We start from the raw sequence: 17,573 nt of genomic DNA on the forward strand, positions 1-17,573 counted from the left end.
ACTACCTACACCTCTCCCAAAAGTGCACTACCTACTCTTACACATCTCTGCTCTTATAACAGCTGAAATGAGCTACTTGATAAGTAAATGCTAATTCCATCATTTGTAGCTACAATAGTTTTAAAATTTACCATTCCCTTCAAATATTTTGTCCCCAAGTGACATCTGAAATGTGTCAGTAACTCAGAATGGAAAATAACTGTGGTATCTCCATTGCCACCAGTTGGTAACTGCATATAAATGTGGTCTAGTAAGCAGGGCCTAGTAAAATAATGCTTCCATCCCCAGGATGCAGTTATTTAAAAATGAGAAAAGAGATGAAAGCATCAACATAAATACATGCGCATACAGCTTTCAAAGTACTCAGTGGGATTCCAAATCTCCAGTTTAGCTGACACAGTAGAAGAGCTTTCCACATTAAAATTAATTTTTTTTACTCTGTGCACCTTGCAGAGTGTGGTGCTGGAATCCTGCATTTATCCACATTCTAAAAAGGCTACAGTAAACAGCAGCACAGATTTTCTCACCTCAGCATATCAAATCTCCATCTACACAAGGCAATCATAAATAGCTTGCACAGTTCCATCGTTTTCATGTTCATTCAGGTCCTTAGCCCTTTCTCCTGGGACTGTCAGCAAGCACAATTTAATGAGTGAGATGTGCAAACTGCTCCACTCTTTATAAGAACTGAGCCCATCTCATCCAAGGGATTTCAGTTCAGTGATACAACCATCAAATGGGCAGTGGCCACCGTGGGAAAGTCCCTACGCAACAATCTGGGCAAGGTGGTCTAGTAGCAAAAAGTTTACCAAATGTAGAAGTGATCTCTAGAATGCTTTGAAAGGCTTGTTTTTAAGTGTTTAAAATGCATTGTGACTACGGGGGATTTTACATATTGTGGGAACTTAAGTGGTTATGGCTGTGGAACTCAAGCACCTAGATCTGCTATGTTTTTGGGTGTTCAAAAGACACCTACTAGTTAAAAATTAGCAAGATAATAAAGCTCTACAGGTGCCTGCATTCCAGCTGAGAAAAGCCCAACAGGTATTTCATTCCCTACTGCTGTACATGAACACAGGCATAAACCTGACTCCAACAGCAGGTGCTTATTTCCCAGCTTCCTTTCCCAAGCTAGACTGTGCACAGCTATTTCCACTGTAAATAAGATACACAAAGATGGCAGACCAAAGTTGTAGCAATTATTACTTACTGCTGAGGGTACCTTCTTTTCTGCACAATTATGTGATGTTTCATAGCAACTCTAAGTTTGTATTATTTCTTGGTAGGTGTGTTGTTATCCTCCACCTCAGAAAGAACTCTCTCCTACCTTGCTGAAGCCCCTTGGAAGTATCCCCAAAGACTGGTTAAAAGCTCAGACAATTAGAATAAGCCTAATTTCCCTTCCCTTCCCTTCCCTTCCCTTCCCTTCCCTTCCCTCCTGTTTTTTTTTTAATAGGCTCCCATTTCCCCACTTTTAAAGATGTGCAATTTCTTGCAGCTTTCCTTAAGGCTGTCTGACAGATCCATTCCCTCTCTGCACTTCATTTCCAAGCCCTAGCAGAGGATGTGCCTGATTTAGTCCTTAAGCTCTGCCTACTCTGACACGATGCATGTGTGCACCTCTTTGAGCCATGAATGGTTTCTTGACTTGCATCTCTGACTCGTCTCCTTGCACGCTCATTGTTAGGAGGGGAATTAAGTGCTTTGTCAGACTGATCCCAAGTGCTTAGCATCTGAACAGCGTGAAGTTTTACTCCACTGAGTAAGAAAACATTTCCCACAACTTCATCCCTCCAGCCATGGTAAGTGCCTACATACAACTCTACTTCCCTGACAAAAGAATAGAATTTACAGACATCCTTATCTCCCTGGGATTTATTACTGGAACTGGAGACTGATGGTTTGAACTGGGGAAGTGAATGAAGCAGAGCTGGTACGCCAGCCAGCCAGGGGTTAAGCTAATTTGTTAGTGCCCTTGCTGTTTCTTGCTGTCAGCCACAGTGCATCCACTCTTTAAATTCTGAAAAGAACACCGACCTTTAATCTGTGGTATTAGTTCCTTTGACAAAATGGAAGATTATGTCTTTCTCCCACAAGCCTTCATGCGAAGCTTAGCCAGCTTCCATCTGGTCTGGCTAATTAAATGTAAGTTAACATTAAGTTAAGAGCCAGCTCCAGCCCACAGACCTTCTATTCTGCAACGGCAGATTTATTAATTGCCTGAACTATTTGAGTATTTAATACCAATTTTTGATTACTTCTATTTTCTTTGCTGTCTCATGAAAACAGGGAAATGTTTTTGAAGACATATTTGCATAATTTCAGTTCAGAAACACAAAACACTGAGACGTGCTAGTAAGATTCTGAGCAGCCATAACACTGTCAGTATTTTTTCTTCTGTGTTTGACATGTTAATAAAGTACCACCACAACAGTGTGAAGGATCTGCCTATTATGCACAAGATGTGGAATCACTGGAGCTGTACACTTAAAGCTGGCCCTGACCCACAATCCGGCCCTACATGTATTAAAACTACAGCCAGTTGTTGTATTCCTTATTCAGTCAAAACTTTCTTTGACCCTAATGGGCATTCTGTCTGAATGAAGAACAAAGGGATTACATCTAATATGGGGAGCTAGTAATTAGAATCATGCACACAGCTAACTTTTGATAAAATTGATTTGTAAAAATAAAAATACAAAGAATTTACAAAGTCAAAATCGTGCTTTGTGCTGTTTTAACGTTAACTCTGTGTAGGTCTGGTGCCTAATCTATTTCACTGTATTTAACATTAGATGTTAGAGAAGAAAACTATATACTTCAAGACTTTTAAAATAAATAATACAGTGAAGTTAGATTTATGAATTTTTTAAACACCTGACACTACTTTGAGAAAGACTGTTATTAAGTAAAACATCTTAAACCTCTTAACCAAGCCTTCCTTCTTTGGGATAGAGTCAAAGATTATATTAAGAAATGTTATGTCTTCATATATCTACTTAATATAATTCCTGCTGCTACTGTATGTAAAGCATATTTTAAAAATTCAAACCCCAGGAAACTTCTGCCTAGTTCACATATAAAAACCAACCAACCAACCAAAGAACCCCAACCAGTTAAAAGCTCAGTTTCATATAAAAATCTAAACTGTATCAGGACACACATCAGAGAGTTAAAAAACCAACTAAAACTGTGAATGGCACAAAGCTGCCTAATGGAGCAAGACTAACCAGAGAAATGAGGAGACCACTGCTTCCTTCCACTTCTTTGCCTGCAGAAGATCACATGAGTAAATCAATTCACCTTTTCTGCCTCAGTTGCCCAAGCAGATGTGCAGGGAAAACAAACATTTCTCCTTTTCTGATCTCACCGTACAATTCTCAGGTGTTTCAGTCAGATGAAGATGTTCTGTGTAAGGCCAGACTGTCAGCAGCTAATATTATGTCTCAAATAGCAATGGACAAGCGATTTACTTCTAAGAGACTCTGAAAACAAAACTGCTATTTTACAGGGTGCAAGACCAACAACAGACACAAAGCATTTCTGATTGTTTGTTTATAATATGGGGTTTTCTTATCAACTTATTCTGTTCTCTCATCTATCCCTTAAATTATAAGGACCTGTTTCCAAAAAAACCCAAACAACCCAGACCAAAAACCCCAACCCCCTTCTCATTAAGCTTTCATTCTCTGTCCTATCTTCTGCCCCGCTTACTTCACATTTGTGTTCTCTCTGTGTACACCAAGCCTGTTTATTTCGACGGCTTACCCTGGGAATGCTGTTCTGCACAGAACTGCCTTTTACTCGGGCAAAAGGAGAATGTCTGATAAAATCCACTGCGGGAACGCCTTCAAAAGTGAAATACAAGACCCCAGATGCAATCTGAATGCACTGGTCTGACTCTAAGGCTAGACACAGCTTTCTGCTGAAGGCCATTAGGGTTCAGCTCCTTTTCGGCTCACCAGGCGTGCACACAGGCTCTGCTGAGCTCCATTCTGACACAGCAGCAGCCGATTCCTCCGGACTCATCCCGGGCACTTGGGCTGCTCCCTCCAGCTTTCCTCGTCAGCTGGAGCCACCTTGTGCCCTGCAGAGCACCTGCACCCTGCGGGCTGCTGAGGAAAATCTGTGTTTACATGCTGGCTTCTTCTGCACCAGAAACAACTCCTGAGAAACATTTATTCATAGGATTCTACACAAACCGCTTCACTGGGGAGTAACCGTATCAAACTGGTTAAAGATGATTTATTTGCGGGTAGCTATTTCAAGTCAGTTAAAAATGAATAGGAGCAGATCAACTGGAAGCGGATTATTTTTTTTCCAATTCAACCCACCACTGCAGTAAGGATTTACGAGTTATGCAGGACACTAAGTCACTGGGAACACTCGTGGCATAATGAGGAATACCACCACTATTTTCCAGTTTATTACGTGTCCTTACGTACGATTGAGAATTTTAACAAAGCAGGGGCAAGAATGCGAGACCACGAGCTGCTCTGCTGCCAGTTTTGCTCTGCAGTCAAACAGCAAACTCCCTTTCTCTGCAGTAACGAATTTGAGTGCACAGCATAAGAATGTTTAAAAGTGCTGCAATTCAGATTTGGCCTCTAGCCATAAAATTCTAATGCAGCTTTCAAACACGCCGAAAGTCAGAGTTCATTTTTTTTTTTTGGTCTCATTATAAAATAGGGATCACATGAATCAAATAGGTCTGGACAAACTTCCAGAGGCTACTGGGGCAAATTCTGACTCGGGGCCAAATCTACCATATTCCTGTTCTTTTATTCTGACAGGATCAATATCAAATATGTCGAGGATATGAGGCTACTGAGCCAATAGATATCTCCTTTCCTTCTCAAAGCAAGAGTGATGTGCTTTATTCCAAGTGAGTAGGACAGATGTGATCACACCTTCAAATAAAATTAATACTTATCATTTAAACAGATGAGACCTGACATTTCTCCTTAAACCTGAAAGCACAGGCCACAAAAACCCCCAAACAAACCACAAAATCCAAACCCCTGAACTACACAGTTACAACAAAAAGTGTTCTGACCTTTTACCATTCTTCTTCTTCATGCACTCTGACGACAAGTTAGGCATATCATCTTTTGAATTCAGCTCTGCAATACATTATACTGCATTTACTCTGAGCACTCTGACATTATCATTATCTTCTTTTGTGCCCAACAGCAACTGCAGCTCCTATAATGCCATTATTGTAATTAAGAACAATCTGAACCATTGACAGCATTGCCTCGTTTGCTCTAGAATCCCCTGTGCATTAGTGTTCTTCTAAACCAATATTTCACTATTAATAGTTTGCTACTTTAGAACTGCCTACGGTTAAAAAAAAAAAAAAAATTAGGCCTCAGTCTAACTCAGTGGCCAAAGAAAAAACCTGCTAAGAAAAAAAATAAATGAAAGGCTGTGCACTGGCAAACTGTTACACTTTTCTTTACATGTGTTGAAAATGGATTCACACCCTGCCAACCTATTCAGGCCGTTACCCAGGTGAGGAAGCTTATTTTGGCTCGCTTCAAAAGGACCACCTGTACAGATACAAAAGAAAACATCTCTTCTCCCACTAAATGTACCCAGTGTCTAAACTCTAAATGTACTCTGTCTAAACTCTCCCTTTCATTAATCCAGCTCACAGTTGGGTAAGTAGGGCACAGCAATTTAGGCATTCTTGTCTAGGAAATTCTGACCTTAACTCGCGGCCCTGCAGCACATGTGCTCGGCAGGCTGCCTGCGCCCTGTCCAGGTGCTTGCCGAGGGTGGTACCCGCCCGTCCCTGGGCCAGGAAGGTGCTCAGCCACGGCCCTGTGATCATCCAACACCAGGCCATCTGCACGGCAGTTCCAGGGAAACCATCAAGCGTGGGCCCAAGAGCTGCAGGTGCAATGGCACGACAGCACCGACACAGTAACGCGCACCTCTCAGAACCCAGAAACGGCCCCGGCATCAGGAGCAACTTCAGTGCTCCCTCTGCAGTGAAGGAGGAGCTGGAGTGCTTAATCCTAGCAGGAAAGAAGCCAGCAATCATTACCTGCATGCTGTCTGACAGGGGACCATGGCTGGTCACGTGGAGTTTGGGGTACTTTTAGTAGATGGGAACACGGGAAAGCACCGTATGAAGATGAACAAAGAAACACGGCCAGTGGAAAAGAGCTGGTAACTCCCGAGGAGATTTAGATAGATGTGGTGGCAGACTTTTTCTCTTGTGAACATGTATTTCATTAAAAAATTATCAACCTTATGTTAAAGGAATATTCAGGAAATGACAATGCTCAGGCTGCATTTGGAATTTTTTATTCTTTCAAAGCTTTTGCAGTGTGAGATTGTATTTTTATATCTGGGAAATCAGTCCTGGGCTTGAGCTGCTTCTCTCTCCACCAGAGTCTCTGCCCAGATCTTCTGATGGGGAACAGTGCTCACTGACAATTGTTGCACCCCCTCTCCTCCTACAGTCCCTTTTCCCAAGTGGGATTTCATAGGTTTCACTACGAATAAAGGCTAATACCACCCATCACTGGATCAGTGCCACATACCACTCTACCACTCCCTTGGAAGGGCAAAGAACAGGAGCAGCTCTATGCTAAGCAGGAATCAGAGAAGCCAGAGGGACTTAACCAGAACTGCAACTACCAAGAATGACTCACAGAAATTCATATTCCAGGAGTTTTCTTTCAGAAAAATAATTATCTAAGAAAAGTATCATATTGTCAACCACATAAACACTGTGTGCTGCTTGACACGAAGATCAATAAGAAGTCAGGAAGGGAAGTGCAAAGATTAAAAGGAGAGCAGTATTGCTATGTCAGGACCTTTTGTGTTAAATCCACATGTATGATCAGAACATTTCATGCAGTTATTTCCCATGGACTACTACAAAACTGAAAGGAAACCAGAGCATTTGGGAGACTGTAGAACTTTGTTATTTCACCCTGCAATTCTTTAGTATTTTGAGAAAGATCACTGCTTGATGAACAGTGGTACAGTCTAGAGGCAGGTGCAGGATTTGGGTGAACAGATGGTGGCTAATCTTCCTAATACAGCTCTGCCAGCACAACTCACTCTTGACCAGTCACATCCCTAGGTTTTTTCTGGCCCTTGGTTTTCCCTGGCCTGAGCACAGCTTTTCAAGGGGTAGCTGCAGAGTACACTAAGGATTCACAAAAGGCTATTGATCTGATTTTGCTTTTGGTCCAAGACATCTTTTGTTTGTATTTCAGTTTGGTCACTAAAGTGAATTAACTCACTGGTGCACTCAACACACACATACACACCCAATTCCAACAGGGACAAGGGTATTCAACCCAAATAACGTTATCTATTAGTAACGATTAGCGCTCCAAGCAGAAAATGCATGATGATACATGTAGAGAGCAAGGCTTTGCTACTCGGTGCTCCAACTACAGCCACACAAACAGGAACAGCACAGGAACTCCTACGAGCTGGAGGAGGCACACAGAACACACAGAGAGCAAGCTACACCTTCAGCCCCAGCCCAGCCCCACATCTGGAAGAGCTGCAAGTGAAAATGTGCAGCACTGCACAATATCCTGCCTTGCAGCTCATCTTCTCTCAGGCAACACGGCATAACACTGCTTCCAGCACAGCGCTGACTGCACCTCCTGCAGTGCCAACGGGCTTTCAGGATGTCTTCTTGTGGGGCTGAGCTGATAAAACTGTTTATTGTTAGGGATACAACAACTGTATTTGAACAGGAACTGGTGTGGGCAACTGTCATGGTTTGGCGCTGGCGCAATGCCAGTGCCCCCATGAAGACATATTCTCCCTGGTATCTGCTGTGAGATGCGATCAGAGACAGAGCAAAGCAGGCCTCCACTTGTGAACAAAGAAGGAAAAAACTTTATTATCTTACAACTATAATAAAATGAACACACAGAGAGCAAAATGGAAACCTTTCAAAACATTTCTCCTCCCCCCACTCAATTTCCCACAGCATAAAACAAAACCTTAGATTTTTACCAGTCCATTACCCTAAAAATAATCAACTCTTAGTCCATCTCCACCCTTCCGACAATCACCTCTCATTTCATCAAGGAGAGAGGAGTCTCCCTTGCGCCACAGGCTCCCCCTGGAAACACAGCCGAGTCCAGCTGTGTTTCCACGTCACTCAGCATCACCTCCGTGACTTCTTCCTTCCATGTTCAGTGCTCTCACCACTGCACATGGACCAGAGCTGCTTTTAGGGTTCCCTTTTCAAGGATGCTTTGCCCAGTTCCAGGAGAAAATGACAGTCTCTCACCTTTTTGGGACACCAGTTCCCCCCAATATTTCACCCCCTGGGGCCGAGGGGTCTCGAGAGCACCATCACCTCCTCACCCGTCGTCTCCGCTCACATCACTCCTTTGGCACCAAGCCACCGCCTCCCCCTAAAATGCAGTCTCTGTATTATAGGAAAGGTTCTGTCCATGGCCATACAAGAAAAGTCCAGCCAAAGGCCACTCCATCATCTCCTCCCACCTAGAATTCTTCTCAACTTCTCTCAGTCATTCTTCACTTGCACAGCTTGCATCACACTTGCGTATTTCCTCTTATTTTATCCCTATCTCTCTTCTCATTCAGCTCCCGGAGGATCAGCATTTGCAAGGTTTCCATCATCCCACTGAAGGGTTAAAATCACAGTCTCTACTCATCCAGAACTCCCACGCTGGCCCTGCCGGGCACTCTTCTCGCTGCCCCCCTTCTCCTTCTCGGCCAGGCCAGTGCTATCAAATTTCAAGGTAGCACTGGCACCTCTCTCTCTCTCTCTCTCCCTCCTGGGAAAGGGGGGCTGCCCGATGCCTCTCAGAGTTCTTCCACCCTTCCACCTCAGTGGGGAACTCACTCTTGTCCTGCCGGGGCCAGGGGCCTTCACCTCCCTTCTCTGCCCAAGGCTCCGGCCTACCTCCCTCCAGCCTCGTGGCTTCTCCTCCCCACCCAGCCCGAAGCCGGGCAGGGGAGGTCTGAGCTCTCCATCCTTCGGAACCAAGAGAAAGTGTTCCCCTGGGAGTTCTTTGCTTTTACCCCTGTGTTCTCAGAGGCGTATCCATATCCTCAATGGCCAAACCAGGTGCCAATATTCACATCTGAGCACCTATCTGTTTGACCACCACCTCCCAAAAACTCACTTCCTCTCAAACCATGACAGCAACACAATTTTAGGTACACCTCAACCACTGACTTTCTAAAGTTTCGCTTCACGAAGAACTGTGTCCCTGCAACTGCTGATTTCACCCACAGCAACACCAGCATTTTGCTGAAAAGGACCGCAGAACTCTGGATTAAGTTATTAGGAAGCACTTGATCTCAGATACAGTGACATAACAAACAAACTGGACTGTCCTTATCTTAATCTCCGTGAGAAAGGCAGAGAGGCCAGTACTAAACTGTTCTGCAGGGAGGGCACCATTTAATGGTTGTGAAAGGCATTAAAGAAAGAAAATAAAAATTAAGATACATCCCAGAGATTCTGTCCAAGGGAGACTTCCAGAAGCACAGACCTGTACTTACAGGAAACTGCCTTTAAGGTGAGGGGTTTCAGAAGATGTAAATCCAGTGAGAAATTTTCTCTTGGCCGGTCTTGGCCTCTAGGTCTTCTCTTACCTTCAGGGCAGATTCCTTTAAATGCTATGGGAAATATCACAGCTGTAAAACTCCATCCAGATTCTCCTGACAGCTCACTCACTTCACTGAGGATGAAAACTTTATCCTCCGTTGAGCACCTCATATTTATTCTACAGCATTACTTGATTATATCCACCTTCACTCTGCAAACTGGATATATGTTTTCATGAGGATGATCTAAGGGAATGCATGTTTTAAATCTGGAGATGTAAAGGAAAAATTAGCACTGAAACAAAACTGCTTCAATCTGAGCTGGTCCCTAGCTGGATTTGGTTTTTTTGTTTTGTGGTTTTTTCTTTTCTTTTCCATGGCTCCATCCTGTAATCTGAAAGCACTGGAGGGCCTTCAACCAATTGTTCACTGCATGTTTATTTTTAGCTGAAACCTCAGCTCAGATGATGAAGGAATTATTTAAATGGGAAAAAAGTCAGGAAATAAAAGGCATACTTCTGCAGCAGCTGACTTGCCCACGTAATTTAGGCTTTTGCAAGTCAAATGCAAAGACAGAGTTCAGTGGCTCTGCTGGCCTCATGCAGGTAGTCAGAGAACAGTAGAATTCTGTTTGGGTCAGAACAGGAGATCACAGCCCGGGGCCCTGGTACCTGGCAGAAATGCCTTCTTGCCAATGCTAACAGGAAAGGGCAAACCAACAGCACTTGGTATAAGCTTCATAACAGCTTCATAATGCTAACAACATGTCACAACAGGTATTTCATGATTTCTGAACACAAGATGTCTCTGATGGCCTACGTGATTCACACATGGGCACTGGAGACATACAAGATCCACACAGACTCACTTTTAGACCCCACGCCCCATTCCTTTTAAAAACCATTTCTGGCATCCAAAACACCTCACAGCAGTATGTTTCAGAAAATAATCATGCACAGCCTGGCTCTGTGCTCCCTTCACACACATCCCCTCACTGCATGCATGGCTCCTCCTGCCCCCAGTGAGCCACCACCACGGGCTCCTTTGCCTCCTCCTGGCACTCAAGAGGTTGCACTGCCGTGCTTTGTTAATCTCACCACTGCCAGCACCATCCCGTACCTGTGTGATCCAAGCCCTCTGCACCTGCTGGGAGGCACTCATGTAAAGCAGGCGTGCACACACTCAGCTCTACCATGACTAGCTCTGGATGTACACTCAACAACCTGTCTGGCAAAAAAGCTGGCACCTGGGACTCACCCCTTCCTGCAGATTTGAGTTGTACGTGAAACACACGGACCCAGCACAACCAGACTGAGCCCTGCACAAATATTTGGTTGAAACAATGAATTTTTAATAATAATTTTAGGATTATCTTTTGTTTTTGAGATTCAGAAACATATTCACAATATTTTCCCGTCTTTCCCTGAAGCAACTGGAGCCAGAGGCCATTACAAAGGGGGGGACAAGGAAAGCTCCACCTGGGCAGGGCCCAGCTGGACAGATGCTGAAGAGCCCCAGGCAGGCAGAGCTGCCATCCACATTTATCCCTGGGAGCTGTGTGGCATCCACATTCTCTGAAAAATCCCTTCGCCCAGGATTTTTCTCCTAGGAAGCTGAGAAGCCTCAGAGAAAAAGGGAAACAACTATTATCTCATTTGCTTCTCCTGTGTTTTGCTCATGTGGAATGTGTTTGGAGATTGTTTACCCACGGGTGATTGTTTCATTGGGTTCTGCTGTGAGTTGTTTTCATTCTCTGGACAATCAGTGCCAAGCTGTGTCAGGGCTCTGGAGAGAGTCACGAGTTTTCATTATTAGCTTTTTAGCCTTCTGTAAGTATCCTTTCTGTACTCTTTAGTATAGTTTAGTATAGCGTTATTTAATATAACATAGTATCATAAAATAATAAACTAGCCTTCTGAGAGCATGGAGTCAGATTCATCATTCCTCCCTGCCACGGGGCTCCCTGCAAATACAATAGAACTGCACCTGCAGGGTCACGGCCAGCCCAGCCCAAGCAACAGGAGGGTGTTCAGCTTTCAGAGGCAACTCTCTTCCTTTCCATCGAGCAATCCCTTCCACCACCCCAGCACAGGCCTCCCCAGATAATGCCCTGACAATTGGGTCTCAAAGCACACCCACAACACCCGGGTGCTGTCCTCCTGAGGAGTTTCTCTCCTACTGCACGTGTGCTCAGAAGGCCTGCAGCAGTGAAGCGACAACAAACAAAGCAAGTGGACCTCCCCTCCATTTTCCTGTTTGTCCATGTTCCTTCCACAGAAGAGAAGTATTTTATCTACTTAGGAGAACTTGCTCCAAGGCAGTAATTCCTTCAGCGGTGATGCTAACAGGTTTTGCCCAGAGTCACCAGGGACACAAATGTGCAGCACAGAATACAGGTGAAAGATTCAGAGCACACTGCAGTTGCTCTGCAGTGAGGCTGGTGGAGAAACACGTCCATGTCAGACAGCAAAACCAGCTGCTCAGCCACTCTGATGGCACTAGAAGCCTAGGGGTGATGTACTGCTGTGTGCAGTGAAGGGCAGAATGGGAGAAGCACTGATAAGAGTGACAATAAAGCCTTTCCCACGTCTCCCTTTTCACAGGAGACACCAAGCCATCCTCTAAGCACCAGTATGAAACTAGCACCCAGTGGTTCATTTCCATCATCCATGCCATACATCAGCAAATATGATGGCAGGACACACATCAGTTCTTCCAGCTCCTGATTTTAAATACAGCATCAGGGAAGAGCAGAGGAAAAGAAAAGCCTGCTGAGTGTTTCAGCCAGCCTAGAACCACTCACACAAGAAACAGACAAGCACGAACTCTACTGACACAAAAACTAGACATTTGCAATGTAAGTTGCAGAAACAGGTCCAAAAAATGAGTCAATTAAAATCTAGCAGAACACTTCTTCTACATCAAGAAATAAATTTATTTCATTGGAAAAGGCCCAGAGCAAGACCAAGACATGATCTTTCTGTCAGTGGGCCCCACAGCAAAGCATTTCACTCATGGATTGAAGAAAGACAAACATTTTATGTAAAACACCTGAAAAGCTTTCATCAGCCTACATTTACTCTCTGTATTCTTAGATATTTCTGATTTCACATTATTCCATAAAATACATGAAGATTAAGTAAAATACATGAAGTAAAGATTAAGAAAGTTAAGGTTATTATCAAAACCCACCAGAATTTACAGTATTTTACACTGTTAACATACTCTGCACTGAGGCACACTGCCTACCCCACATACCAAAATTAAATCAAAACAAGACAAACAGAAAAAGAAGAAATATTGTGAGAACAGCAGAAAATTCATTCTTTCTCCTGCCCATCAACCCCAAATAAAAGAGGCAGAAGAGCAGTGAAATTACTGAAATTGATGTCACATCAATTGGCAAACTGACTGAGCCCATACAATTGCTCTCCACCAAATCCACGGGTTCAAGCTGTCTGTTTCCCATCTGCTCCTCTGCAATTTAGGCAATTCTGAACTTCACTCTCTGTACCCAAATGTGTCACAGATTTATCAGCATGTCAGGGGCCAATTCTTTACATTCTACACTAAGGTAAGCTATTAGGGGGAGCAAATTTTCTGTGTTTGTAATTGCCAGGCCAGGAAAATTCAAGGAGGACAATCACACATGACCTTACTAAATCCACCATGAAAAATTCATTAGATAACACAATCCCCCTCCCGCCCAACCTTTTTTAAAAGGCCATTTTGTTCTCTTCTTACACGTGTTTAAAGACCTGTTTAGAACACAGTAACAAGCTTACAAAAAATCTAATTTGTGGGCTTTTTTTTGCTCACATGATGAGCTCCACCATATATCTGAACTCCTGACAGATAAGGACTGGGATCCTTCACTAGCATATATGGAGTGGCCAGTCTTTAAATGCCTTTCAGCAAAGAAGGGGATGGAACCTCATTAAAAACCACAAACAACTATTGCACACCGCAGTTCAGTTTGCAGCCGGGCTGTCAAGTATTCTAGTCTTTGTTCACAATTCTCTCACAGCCTAAAAAGCTAATTTAATTAATTCCAAACATACTTAATTTGTAATTTTGCTACCTTAACAGAATGTACGCTCCATTTAAAGATGCAGCTGCAGATGCTCTCACAGGGAAGACCAAAGTACAGTGTTCTCATCCTGGAATTACACCACTGGTGATGAGATGCTGTAAATGCAAACCAGACTACGGCTCTACATGACACCAGCATAAACAAATCTGAGCTCCAAATTCCAGATTTTATCAAATACTCTCTGATATTTAATGGCAATGTATTTTCCATATTAACGTATGTCTTATGGTATGACTAATCCCTGCTTACATCCTGTGTGATAGCTCACGTATCTCCGGTTACTCGCTTTGTTTTAGTCACTAACTTGTGCTCTGATATTAGAGAATTCACTTCACTTGTCTAAATTACCCTCACCTCTTCCACTGGTGGACCTCTTACCATTGCCAAGAACTTTGAAATGCATAAGCAAAGGTTTGCTATATATTTTATATATATATATATACATTTATGCATATAAATTAACGTCAATACTGAAATTGCATTTTGTGTTGTATTATGAACTATTTTTGCTACACCTAAAACTACATAACCTTTACTCTCTTCATAAATAATCTGCATTACTCTTCATCATGAAGTCACTTCAGATCCTACAGGATTTTCATTTGGTGAAGCATTTTGGCACTGGCTCTGCTGTTGCAATACACAAAAATGTAGTTCTGACAACAATCAAAACACCTGTTGATGACAAAAATACAAAACTCACAGAGATGTAATGGTGCATCACCTACAACAGGTAACTACACAAAGAGCAGAGATGGTACTAAAGTGTAACCAGCACAGTCCCTACAAGAGATAAAACATTTTGTGCGTAATTAAAAACCACCAGTTCTTAGCCCTTGTGGTAAAACACTGGAGTAAATCAGTATGTTTCCATCCTCTATGTAACAGCAGAATTTACACCAGCTGAAAGACATGGAAATGTTCAGGTGTCCCTCCTTTATCCTGACTTGTACTGAACATTTTCCCATGCATCCTGTGTGTAAGCAGTTGAATAACCACGTGCACTCCTATCACCATGACCCACCTCCACGGGAAACCTGCCACAGTTTGGTGAAAGCAGGGAAAAACGACCAGAGCTCAGATCCTAGATGAACAAGCAGTCTGACCTCTGAAATTCCTAGCTAGGCTTCAAAAACACCTGGAGCCCTACAAAAAAACCAGCACAACTTAAGATGGAACCCATGTGGGCCACAGCCAGCAAGGCACAATGCTCATTAATAGTTTGCAAACTTGTATTTATTTTTAGTAGAGAAAAAATTAGGAAGTAAGAAAGAGTACAGGCTGCACAGTAAGCCTTAAGCCACCTGAATGTGTTAAAACCCATAAATCAATAAACAGAAAGATAAGACAGCATACTATCAATTTCACTTCTATATATGCTTCCACCAGAGAAATATGACAAAAGATACACGCAAGTAAAAAGGATACTAAGGTGAATTTAACACAATACATTTTTGTCCATCAGGAAATAACAGTCCTTACAAAGTTAATAAAAAAACCCCAGCTCTCTAAACCAGTTATTTTTAGGTAGACCTTAGAAAATTGGGAAACACAAAAGACAAGGACAATGCAGTTTCAAAATTTCAAAAGTATAGACGATAATGAAATGGCAGGTGCAGGTTTTAATCAATAAATGTAATACACTAATGAGAAGAAGTATGATTTCACAGGATACATCTTTGTGTAAGATTACAAGATGGTGGATAAAAGTAACTGCTGCTTCTAACAGTTTGTTGGAGATTTGTGACTTCAGACATCTGTCACTAAGGAAAAAAGCATTTAGTAGTCAAAACAGTACTAACAAGAATATACTGGACTCAAACTGCCACAAATAGGCTTACTTAAAGAACTCTAAACATACCTACAACATGGACTCGCCAAGGAAGATTGTTGCTAGTTCCATGTTGCTAATAGTCACAAATACTCTAACAGAGTAATTTTAAAAAGTAGCTAATTAATGGAGCTGTCATTCTTTACTATTTCATCAACATCTGCTCCATCTGCAATGACCAGAAAAAGCCAAATAATGTGAGCACAATCGTGCAACATGGATTTAATTGAAAAGCAAGGCCGTACATCCCAGAGAGATGACGTGATAGTCACAGAATGAGGAGCTGTACTCTCCCAAGCGGCGTCATCCTGGTCCCCAGCCCTGGTGCTGCTCTGAAACACTGCGTGTCTGGCTCCCCGCGGGCACATGAGGAGCAGGGGGCTGCTGAGCCTCGTACCCCTCCTCACACTCACAAGCAATGAATTCTGCTTGAAAAACCCTTCTAAAGTGACTGTTACGTGGGCTCTGTTTGCATCATATTTAAATTAAGTTCCGCTGTGAAAACGATGGGCGAGCGAGGTTAAATTGCAATTCTCTCTCCCTCACGGGATTTCACACAGGAAAATTCAGCGGGGGGTGGGTATTAATTCGCACGTACGGGCAAAGAACCAGACTGCCGTACACGCTCGGCGTTCTGTAAAGGTTCTGAAGAAGCATTTTGCCCAGCACAAGGACAACTGCGTTCCGAGCCGCTGAGGAAGGAACGATCTCTGCTGGCTCTGGAGGCCCTGTCAGTGTGTGCACTGCACCGAGCGCTGCGCGCTGACCCCCCCGCACACCCGCGCACCGCCCCACGCCTCACACGGCCCGGGCTGCGGGCGGCCGCGGCACCGGGGCTCCGGGGCTCCGCACCCCAACTGCCGAGGCAAATCCCGCTGAGGGAAAAAAATCTCGCTGAGGGAAAAAAGTCCCGCTGAGGGAAAAAAAATCCCCGTGCGCTCCCAGGCCTGCGGGGCCCGCCGGCCGCCCGGCCCGCTGTGGGCAGCGCTGCTTCCCTCCGTCCTTCCCCGGGCGGGCCCGCAGACGGACCGCACACAGACACTGCACACACGCTCGGGGAGCGGCCCCGCACACAGACACTGGGCACAGACCCCGGCAGCGGCCCCGGCAGCGGCCCCGGCGCGGTGCCGGCAGGGCCGGGGCGGCTCCTCCCTCGCCGCTCGCCTGCCCACCCCACCCCGCACGTCGTTCCCCGCCAGCCCCTTCCTCCCGCTCCCCAGAGCCTTTTCCTCTCCCCCTGTCTCCTCCCTTCCTTCCCCCCCACATAGTAAGGTAACTCCCAGGAAACGTGCGAACCTGTTAATTTTTACCTTCTTTGGCTTTTTTCCTCCTGGCCAGCGTGCCGCCGAGCTTGCCCAGGAAGGAGTCATCCTTCTTTCTGGAGGGGGGCGATTTCGGGGTGGGGGACTTGGGGGAAGAAGGGGACTTCTGCGGGGAGGTTGCCATGCTGGGCGAGCCGCCGGCGCTGCGGACGGAGCAGCGGGACGGCTCCGAGGCCCCGCTGCCGTGGGAGGCTGTTCCCGGCTCTGAACGGAAGCGGAATTATTTCAAGCATTTGAGGCAGCTCCTGCTCCGCTCTCCCGGCTCTCCCGCTCCTTCCCTCCCTCCTCCCGCCCGCCCTCCCGCCGGGGAGGGCCCGCTCGCCTCGCTCGGCTCCCGGTGGCCCCGGCGGCTCCCGGCTGGGGCACGCTCGGGCTGGGGGCCCGCACGGAGCCGGGGCACGGGCAGCGCCTCGCCCCCTGCTCCATCCTCCGCCTCGCCCCTGCTCCATCCGGCACATCGGGGCAGGGGGCTGGAGAGCCGGGGCAGGGGGTGCGGGAGGGGCCGGGTAACGCGGGTGCCGCAGGGTGAGGGTGGCTGTGGACGCCGTGCCGGGGCTCGCACGGTCCAGCTCATCCGCAGCTACCCCGAGGTGAGGGGCCTGAAGGATGGCAGGGTCACGGCTGCCAGCAGGTGTTCCTACATCCTGTGCGCGGCACCGATAGGAAAACAGAGTCACCGTCAGCGTTGGAAGGAGTCTTGAAGATAATCTAGTGTCCAACACACTGCCATGGGCAGGGACACCTTCAATTAGAGTTG

At 45.2% G+C, this 17,573-nt stretch overlaps 1 protein-coding gene across 1 annotated transcript in view; it reads right to left on the minus strand.

Annotated features, from left to right (window-relative positions):
- Nucleotides 1–17,096, minus strand: part of PARVA (parvin alpha) — a 64,908-nt gene extending 47,812 nt beyond the window's left edge. The window contains exon 1 of the mRNA XM_038137840.1: nucleotides 16,805–17,096. Within this exon, the coding sequence (XP_037993768.1) occupies nucleotides 16,805–16,940 (136 nt within the window). The 5' untranslated portion in view covers nucleotides 16,941–17,096. The remainder of the gene's footprint in view (nucleotides 1–16,804) is intronic.
- Nucleotides 17,097–17,573: the final 477 nt, after the last annotated feature.

Source organism: Motacilla alba, chromosome 5 (genome assembly GCF_015832195.1).
Source record: "Motacilla alba alba isolate MOTALB_02 chromosome 5, Motacilla_alba_V1.0_pri, whole genome shotgun sequence".
NCBI lineage: Eukaryota > Metazoa > Chordata > Aves > Passeriformes > Motacillidae > Motacilla > Motacilla alba.